Source organism: Acartia tonsa, chromosome 4, assembly GCF_053477335.1.
Source record: "Acartia tonsa isolate MP-2025a chromosome 4, ASM5347733v1, whole genome shotgun sequence".
NCBI classification, from domain to species: domain Eukaryota; kingdom Metazoa; phylum Arthropoda; class Copepoda; order Calanoida; family Acartiidae; genus Acartia; species Acartia tonsa.
This window is the reverse complement of record NC_137263.1, coordinates 18090237-18100443: the sequence shown is the minus strand read 5'-3', so window position 1 is coordinate 18100443 and position 10207 is coordinate 18090237. Positions and strand designations below refer to the sequence as shown.

At 33.2% G+C, this 10207-nt stretch overlaps 1 protein-coding gene across 4 annotated transcripts; it reads right to left on the bottom strand.

Moving 5' to 3' along the window:
* Positions 1–4939: 4939 nt before the first annotated feature.
* Positions 4940–9529, bottom strand: LOC145316329 (speckle-type POZ protein B-like). 4 transcript variants are annotated; one of them, XM_080156767.1, is made up of 5 exons: positions 8964–9529; positions 8432–8525; positions 6471–6575; positions 5594–5864; positions 4940–5110 (listed from the first exon to the last, which is right to left on the bottom strand). In XM_080156767.1, exons 1-4 carry the CDS (start codon positions 9519–9521, stop codon positions 5638–5640), a joined length of 984 nt encoding a protein of 327 aa, XP_080012893.1. In that variant the 5' UTR covers positions 9522–9529; the 3' UTR covers positions 4940–5110; positions 5594–5637. The 4 variants fall into 4 exon arrangements, with proteins under 4 accessions (XP_080012893.1, XP_080012894.1, XP_080012895.1 ...); XM_080156768.1 differs by having other exon boundaries at positions 4940–5091; XM_080156769.1 differs by having other exon boundaries at positions 4940–5078.
* Between the last annotated feature and the right edge of the window lie 678 nt (positions 9530–10207).

Below are 10207 nucleotides of genomic sequence, written 5' to 3'. Positions count from 1 at the left end.
TTAGATTGGTTTATGAAATTTTTGTGAAAAAATCATAAATATGCACCACCTATAAAAGCAGAAAAAAAGACGACTTTTTATATTTTATTATGTATATTGGATAGACTTTATAAAGAGATATTTTGCTTTAACACAGTGTAACTAAATATCCTAGGAATCAGTATTCCAAATTCAAGTAAATAAAACGATTACGGGAATCATCATTCTAAGTTTGAAATCGACAGGACAATGCGAATATGTCTAACAAATGAACAGAGTTATCCGTTTGGAAAAGCTTTACTTTTAAAAATTTCTCAAAGATTGATTAAAAACAGGGAGGGATGGGTATTCAAACGTTTCAACCACTAATTATAATCTACAGTGGGGCAAGTTTTATGCCATAGTCTTATCTCTAAAGATCCCTGGATCAAAAATAATATTTACAACACTGTGCGTCAGGACAAGAAAAGAAAATGTTCCAAATGTGACAAAATATTCTATACCATGGTCGAACTAAGAAAACATGTAGTCAAAATTCATCAACAAAGAAAACCCGTGATCAATCATTCTCTAAAGTTTGTAAACTGCATCTACTGTTCACTTAAATTCAGCAGCAAAGTGAATCTGAGAAAACATCTAGTGAATCATACAAAAGACATTAAAATCAACAGACAAAAAATGACATCGAAAAAGAGCTTAGCCGAAGTGTTGATGCTAAATGCGACAATGTGTAATATGTGCAAGGTTAAACATATGAATGTAAGACACAACAAGAGGTGTAACTTTCAGAACTGTGCTGTTACACTGCAGAAATTGAATACCAAAAGTGTGGCATGTACCAACATGAATACCAAAAGTGTGGCATGTACCAACATGAATACCAAAAGTGTGGCATGTAACAACATGAATACCAAAAGTGTGACATGTACCAACAAAGCATGCAAGCTTATATTACCAAGCGCCATGGCATTGAAAGCACACAAAGCTAAATTCCATCCTCGACAAAGGAATGTTTATTGTTTAGTTATACTAAAAAAATAAGTTTTTTTAGTAGCTAAGCTACTCTATAATTCCCTTTGTCTGTCCGTCCGTCTGTAACGTTATGGGGGAAAGGATATTTAAAAATTACTCAACTGCTATTATTGATTTTCACATTTCTTGGGTGTTTTTTTTTTGTAAATTTTCAAACTTTTTGTGGGTTATTATTATCCAAATTAAATTTCTCGTCGTTTGTCAGATTTCTGTGTTCATAGATATAAAGGATAAGTTATTTTCCAAAGAGCCCTCAGTATACATACAACTTATTTTGTCTGATCAATTTTACGTGATTTTATTTATCTTTTTATTACTATGTCCTTCTTTTTTATGACCATTGAACAAATAATGCTTGATTCACTTTGTCCGTTTGTCAATCCAAATTTTTGTGCTTCGCTGCTTACTTATGGATGTTGTCATCCTTGTTAGTTTATTAATTGCAAGGTTTTTGCTCATTATGAAACGTAAGAAGGTGGCGAACGCTAAACATTACAGGAGAAGTAAAGTTGCCGAGGCGGTGAAAACAGTAAGAAAACGAAGACTATCCAAATTTCAGTTTATAGACTGCGGCCCTGCCATTAAGGTTTTCTTGCTTTTCTATTTTCAAAGGAAACACCGCTCTAACTGCTGAAAGACTGCCAAAAAGAGACCCAATTCCTCAAATTTGAAGCCTACAGATCTAATCATAAAAAAATAGGCATGATATTTTACAATATCACAAATTTCAATGTAAATTTCACATTATGAGCTTATTTTTGAGGCTTTAACTTTGGGGATGGGTCTACTTTTGGCATTCTTTAAACAGTTCGAGTTGTGTATTATCTGTAGGCTTCCTTAAATATGCATAATTTTCCACAATTTTATCATTAATTGTAGCGCATCCGCTGTTGCCAGAAAGGTGATGATTACGAATCCTGGCCTTAACTAACTGGCGTACAAAACGTTTTACCTAAAAATATTTTAAAGTGCTGTAAGAGTGAGTCCTTCACTGGCATAGAACATATTTTAAACTGCCCCCAGAGGCCTCTAAGGACGTTGCCGCTAGTTGTCAATAAAGTAAAAAAAGCAACATGTTATATTTCTAGAATGCCTAAACTATCAGAGCTAATCTTTATAGTCGAACCAACTCTAATTATAGAAAAGCTTCCCTTTAAAAATACGATGAGAGTCATGTTATTAGGCAATTAAGTTTAGAATGACCAAAATATTCCAGTTTAGCTTCGAAACCGATTAATTTCCGCTTGTTCTCCGCCATACTAAAAAACAATATATTGCATCGTATTACAGACATTTTTCTACAAATTTCAAAATGAAAAAAAAATAAAATTAACACCATTTTTTAGCTAGTTCGCGCCATCGGGGTTAACAAAATTGGTTTAATCATATCATTTTCCATTTTAATATCTGCGGAAAGCTGTCTATAATACGATAAATAACAATTATATTTAATATAGGAAGAACAAACATCTGAACAACAAATGTTTGTCAGCACAGAAGATCCACTTGAAATCCACAACAATGTTAGAGGAATGGATTTATTATTACTTGGATCTTACCCCAGATTATCATCTATAATACAAAGTAGAATGATGTCTGTCCCTTAAGATTTCGGTAACCACTGAACCGATTGGATTCTACTCTTCAGGGAATATACCTACTGGTCCTGTGGTGGTTTTTATAAAAATACAAAAAATCCTCCAGCCACAATTTTTTTATATAGTTTTTTGCATATGTTTTGCGAATTCGCCATTTATTCGAGAAAATTGGCAACCCATTCGCATTTTTTTTCAGTTGGGTAGGTAATAGAAGATGTAATGATTCCCAAGATAGGTATTAGGCACGTTCATAATTTTTTTTTAATTACCTCTAGGGGCGAAGCCGCTAGTGCACTAATTAAGTAAAACTTGTAGCCGGTTAAAATAACGATCCCATTCCTTCCTATTGAATGAACGAATTGACCAACAAGTTATGTCTATGTTGGCAATTGAATTGAAATCACGACATTTTTGCTCCTGTCACAATATCCACGTATATTTTATATCCATTATTGAAGGAGATGCCCTATTCTATGCTGAATCTGTTCTCCATGCAAACATGGCACTAGGAAGTGAAATTAACTTCTGTCAACCCGCCACAGGCTTTACCAACAATGATTGTATTCAAATAGATGATGATATTCAGGAGGTTTGTGTGCTTCCTAATCCCACTACCAAAGATATTATTCTACCCAAGATCTGCCAAGTTTATTCAAGTGGTGTAAATCTTGCCAATAATATTACAGCTCCTCAACATAGTTACTTAACTCTTTACAAAGATACAGCTGTTATTGATGATAATCATGATACTGAAGAAATAGAGATAGTGAAATGTGTAGCGCCCAAGGCCCGTCAAGCTGATCATATTTTTAATAAGCCCAGCAACACTGTTACAAATAGTGCCATTAATTATAATTACACCAGCGCTGACGCAGAGTCTGAAGATGTTGATGATATTGATCTAAATTCTGATATTGGAATTGAAATGGTTTACTACAGAATTCCTGAATACTGATTCTATCACAGAAACATATAATTTACTTTTCAAAGACTGATAATTTAAAAATACTTCTGACTAGAATGTTTACATTTATAGTAACAATATTTGAAACAAGCTCGTGACAAAAGATTTGCTAGAGAAATGTGAGCTTAATTGTGAGCATTATCAAATCATCAAAGTCACAAATTATTACAAAAGCATAAATTATACTTTCTCTATTTCTTCACTTTGATCCTAGCACCCCCTATATTTGTTTGTTTCTTTTAGTGAACACTACGCCAATATTTTATACTGTAATGAATGTATACTATTCTTCGACTGTTAAAGGATATTCTTCTTAAAATAATTTTGCTGTGAAAAATATTTATAAAATGCACAATAAAAGGTTAAGAAGACTGACAGTTAACTGGCTTATGTATTTTTAAACAATATAAACCAGAAGGTATTATTATCAGACCTCATTGAATTACTTTTTGTTGTGCTTTACAGATTATCTAATATTTATGTTCAGTTAAATTGAAGAAAAATCGGCAATTAAAATCTTGTTTTATAGTCAACGGTTCTTAGAAGTTCAACTTTTTTGTAAGGCTATCGTTTTGTAATCAAGACTTTGTATATTTTACTTTTGATAAAAATAAAAGTTTAATCTAATGTATTTTGTGATATATTATGCTAAGAAAAAAACTTCCACGAAAGCAAAGCTCAAATCTGCTATAATATTGATTTAATGCTTAAATTGCAAAATGTTTGATATCGACGTACGTACCTTAAGGTTCGTAGTTTCAGAGATGCTACGCTTATATTATTATAATTTTGTTTGCAATGAGAGAAATAGTTTCATAAAAATGTGGGTTTAGCTGTTGTTCATAATATTTTCTTGAAGTCTCTAATCTAGGTCTTGGGAGAAAAATCATGTGGTATTTGTGATTTTGAACAGGCGCGGCATCGCCGATTGTTTTTAATTAATTAAGGAAGATTATAAGAGAACACATTATTCTTTCTTAAACTTTAAAACGATGACAACATCTATAGGTAGCAAAGCACTAATAGAAGAACAAACAGACAATATGAATTATAGAGATGTTTAATTGATAAATATGAAATATTTTTTGGAAATCTCTTACCTAATCTTTCTAAAATAATAAAAATATAGTTTTAATTCTTTTAAACAACAGACTGCACAAAGTAAATATACACTAAATGCTCATTTATATAGGGAATCTTCACCAATAATTTCAGCCGTCTAACTTCAGTAGCAGCCAAGAAAATCGCATTTCCCCCTTAGCGTTACGAGCGGACTGACAAAGTGAATTATAAAGTATCTTCGATACTAAAAAGAAAAGAAAATACTAGGTAGGTACGGATCAAATATTGATTAAGAAGAAACTTAAAAATAAATATTTATTTTTTAATCTGGTAATAATAAAAAAAAATAACTAGGTACCTATATAATTACAAAACATATCATTCCAAATCTGTTTATAACATATTTTGATTTGGTGTTGGAATGCAATATAAATATGATGATACTGGGGCAATATTCTTAGGGAGCATTTGCTTACTTTAAGTATATCAAACTATTAAGGGGGGGGGGGGGGGAGGGATCTAAAAAGAGTTATTGCACTTGGATTTGGGATGACAGTTGCTTTTAATCTAAAAAAGTGAAGTAAAGACGACAAAACCGGCAGTTCTACCGAAAAAAGATTTCATTTTTGCATACGCCAATTCTATAATTCTTAAGAAAATTGTTTTAAAAAAACAAAATTTTATCATCGGTCTAAATACTTTGATTCAACAGAATAATGACTGTTGACAATCTGGAACCGTAATTCAGTATATTTATTCCATATGAAATAAGTAAAAATTTGGATATTTTAGTGGCGTAAAACTTATCTTGTACTGTAACTACAGGGAAGTAGGTAAGGAGGGAGGGGGAGGAGAAGGATGTGGGTTGAGTGAAACTTTTCACTTTGAATTGTTTGACAGAATCCAGGTCCCTTGTCCCTGGTTGACAATAGGTAGATTTAAAAAAAAAACTAGGTACCTAGTAATTATGCAAAATAAAAATCACAGAATTATTTGACTAAATCAGTCTGAACTTTTAACTAATGCCTCCGTGACTTCGACAAAAATTTCCGGATTCTCCGCTGCATTCCTTTTCCACTCCGGCATCGATATCATGGACTTGGCATTCTTCACCACAAAGTCTAGAGCCGCAGATTTTAAACCTGGACTGTTATACAAGTCTGCAAGAACCAAATAGTCCAGAGCAGTATTCACAGTCAAACGGCTTATCAAATTTCTCTCACAAACCTCTGAAAAAATATAATATGTTGTTAATAACAAATGAATTCATTATCGTGATTTAATATCTCAATCAAGATGTATTACAATGTAACTATGTCTTTCCGTCCAGCAAAAAAGACAGCAAATAGGGGTTTAAGAAATTTTCATTTTTCATCGCAAAAAACATCCGTAATTCTCAACCTTAAAATATAACAGAACTGTTCTTAACTAGCGCTTACTTATCATTGGGTCGCTGCTCGCTGGTAAGGCATAATTTTTTTTGTAAAAAATCCTCCAAAATCACATAAAAAATCTAAAAAAAAAATTTAACAAAATCTTATGTTAATAGCCCTTTTATGATTTTACTTAATTTTTGTAGATTTTTTATGCGATTTTGGAGGAATTTTCACAAAAATAATTTCACTTAGATCCACCCTAACCAAAATGAAGAGAACCTAACAGTAAGGCATGGGGGTGGGGGGGGGATGGAATTCAAACCATCGCATATTAAAATTGCTGTTGGTAGACTCCAACTATAAACCCCCCACTGTAAACGAGCGCTTTTAACACTTACCCACAGAACTTTCTTGTTTTATTCCCAGTGTTATAATAGTTGAAAATTAATACTTACTTACCTTTTAAATGGTCAAGTTGATATTGATCAGCTGCTTTTAAAAGCTCATTTGCATAATTATGTAGATTTTCTGTTGAGTCAGTGTAAATGAACGAAAGCATCTCCTGTAATCCAAAAAATTGTTTTCATACAAGTGCTGAAATTTTTATGACTAAAATCGATTGACATACCTACTAAAATAAGTAACACCTTGTCCGTGGTTTTGTAAGTTTTCAATTAGTAAACATTGATTGATTGATTTATTAGCCAAAGATTCTTAGTGTTTGATGAACATAGTTCCTTATAGAGTAAATTGACATTTTTGCACTATTCAGCCAACACGGTCAACTTAAGCTTCACGTTAAAGCACACAGATTGTGACTTGACCTGCTATCCCATGATGCTCGACTCCTAGTTGTAACCCAGTCTTCGCCGAGTATGACAGGTGTCCCAAATTAAGTCACCCTAACGAATGACGTCTTCCGCAAATGATCTTGGGATAAGGGTCTTACTGAACCAAAGCATGATTAAGAAACTATCCCTTTTTGATAAAAAGGGGGATGTGGAAAATAACCATTTGGGCAGGGGGGGGGGGGGGTTTACTCGAGAACCCTTAGAGCTAGAGGGAGCTAATTTTGGATTTAAGCTTCTATGGGGCCAAAGTTACTTTTAAAATTATCGTCGACCCCCCACCCCCCCCCCCCCCCAATTTTTTTTTTTTTTGGGGGGGGGGGGTAAAAATTTTTTTTATTGCATTTCTCGCCGAATTAGGCAATTTGAAATCATTTAAGACCATGTTATTTTTTTCAAAAATTTTTCGCCTTACAAGCAACCCTGCGGGGGGACTTAGTCATTTTTTTCAAATTCTCGTTGAAGGTATATCTTAAATACAGTATGCTACTCTCTTAGTTTTAAAGATAATTGGATGAAATCTTTTTGATTGTGTCACTAATTACCCCAAGTTTTGGTATCTTTAAAAAAAAACGGCGGCGGGACCGCCGCTCCCGCCGTCCGCCGCCACCAAAAAAGAAATTTTTTATTGCATTTCTCGCCGAATTAGGCAATTTGGAATCATTTGAGACCATGTTATTTTTTCAAAAATTTTTCCCCTAACAAGCAACCCTGCGGGGGGGACTTAGTCATTTTTTTCAAATTCTCGTTTATGAAGGTATATCTTAAATACAGTATGCTACTCTCTTAGTTTTAAAGATAATTGGATGAAATCTTTTTGATTGTGTCACTAATTACCCCAAGTTTTGGTATCTTTAAAAAAAAACGGCGGCGGGACCGCCGCTCCCGCCGTCCGCCGCCGTTTTCCGCCGCCACCAAAAAAGAAATTTTTTATTGCATTTCTCGCCGAATTAGGCAATTTGGAATCATTTGAGACCATGTTATTTTTTCAAAAATTTTTCCCCTAACAAGCAACCCTGCGGGGGGGACTTAGTCATTTTTTTCAAATTCTCGTTTATGAAGGTATATCTTAAATACTGTATGCTACTCTCTTAGTTTTAAAGATAATTGGATGAAATCTTTTTGATTGTGTCACTAATTACCCCAAGTTTTGATTCAGTTATGTTTAAAAAAGTATTATTTAAAAAAATCAGGTTGATATCTTTAAAAATAAGCTCAGAACTCATATTTTTAGCGTTTGGGGGGTTTTTGTGCTCCACAAGCCCTAAGAAGGAAAGTCCCAAAATGAATCTGTAATGGTTCGTTGATTCAGTTATTTAAGATATACCTTCATAAACGAGAATTTGAAAAAAATGACTAAGTCCCCCCCGCAGGGTTGCTTGTTAGGGGAAAAATTTTAAAAGTAACTTTGGCCCCATAGAAGCTTAAATCCAAAATTAGCTCCCTCTAGCTCTAAGGGTTCTCGAGTAAACCCCCCCCCCCCTGCCCAAATGGTTATTTTCCACATCCCCCTTTTATAATATTTTCAGTTTTAAAAGTTTTAAAAAGGACATTGTTAAACAATATTTTCCTTGAAAATATGAGGTTGAACAGAATCAATCTTGACCGTTTTGGTGATTCCCTCTTTAAAATTTGTACCCAACATGGCATTGAACATCGGAGACCTGATTGATGATACTTAAATAATACATTTAAAACTTCAATGTTAATCTTATTATTATAAAAATATAAGCTTAAAAGAGAATTTCCATGAAATGCAATTTTAGTTATCTAAATAACATTTTGTCGTATAATAAAAAGAACCCAATTTTTATGGCTTATATCGAAAAGAATTTTCATTTATCATACTTTAAGTTTTGAAAGTAATAAAGACTCAAAATTCATTTTTTGAAGAGGTAGGGAAAGCAGAAAAATAACCAAAAACTATCTCAAGACTTACATCTGAATATGATATAGCCCAAAACCATCCCGGGAACTACGTGAAGCTTCCGTAAAATTATTGACTTAATCAATTCAGTATTTATCGAATTCTTAAGCTAGAGACAAAAAACCTCACTACTTTATATAATAGGTTAATGAAAAAGATATTTAAGTAACCGTCCCTAGCAGCTAGCATAAAGGCGTGACAAGAAAACCTCTCATCTCCACACAGAATAGTACAGTCAGTGAATCTCATATCAGCGTAGGCATCCGTTAAATCCATTTTCAAATCTTTACTTTTCAGCTCGGGCGAACTTTGTTTAGATTGGGCACTAATCTTGGCGGTTACTGACAGTACTCCATTTGGTACCAGCATTTCTGCATTATCACTCAACATTTCATAATCTAAATATGCCTCAAATTTTTCACATAACGTGCTGATAACATTATTATTTGTCCTCTTCACTGTTTTTGTTTTAACATTATTTGCATCTAGAATGCTCATTTCAATAGTAACATTTTTAAACGTTATTTCTTTACCAGCGAAAATAAGATCTATGCACCCATCTACAGCACTCTCTTTAAAGGCCAGAGCCCATTTATCATTGTTATCATTCACTGAGAATCTCAGGGCACATCTCTGTCCGGACTTGACAATATTTGTGAAGTTATTTATTCTACCTTTAAAGGTTTTGGTTATCACAACTTCCTCCGTCAATATCTCTTTAGCGGAACCTGGCATTGTCAGTTCTGGAACAAAAGTTTAACCAATTTTATTTGTCATAAAAAGTACCTAGGAAAACAAATGTAAGAATTTTTAACCCATTAATCGGATCATGGAAAGAAAACGAAGTTGCGGGTTTTGTCGTATTTTCACAGTAGCCTTTCTCCTATTTCTAACCCCTGTAAGGGGCTCTATCCATGTCGGGAAATCATTAAAATTTACTTAACTTAACCTAAACTAAAATAACCTTTCAAATGCTACTGTGAAAATATGATGATACCCACAATTTCGTTTTCTTTTCATGACCCCATTAATCAAACGTAAGAAAATAATAAAATAAAATTTGCAGGCTTGAAAAAAAGTTCATCATTACTACCGTACTTCCCCAAAAACCACCTGTAACCAACATTTGAATAAATTCAAGAGAAAAAAATTCCATAAAATTCCAAACTATTTTAAGAATTCATTAATTTGTTTGTTTGCAACCACCTGGCATTGTTTGTACAAAATACAAAAAAAAGATATATAAACTTACTTATTATTTTTAAATATATTTATATTAAAGTTGGACAATACTAGGCATATCATCATTTCGCATGACACCTCAAATTTTTCGGATCCTTTCTTATTTTTCTGCGGGCATGAACAAAAGATTTAAACCCTAAATAGCAAACCAAAATAGGTCCAGCCCATGGCCAGTTCAT

What these genes read in the sequence shown, in the direction of transcription:
- LOC145316329 (XM_080156767.1), bottom strand. Translation starts at nt 9,521, where the DNA reads ATGCCAGGTTCCGCTAAAGAGATATTGACGGAGGAAGTTGTGATAACC. An exon ending in ACGCCTTTATGCTAGCTGCT is followed by an intron (nt 8,526 to 8,963) that starts AGGGACGGTTAC and finishes GTATCATCAATC; the next exon opens with AGGTCTCCGATGTTCAATGC. An exon ending in TCAACTTGACCATTTAAAAG is followed by an intron (nt 5,865 to 6,470) that starts GTAAGTAAGTAT and finishes ATATTTTTTCAG; the next exon opens with AGGTTTGTGAGAGAAATTTG.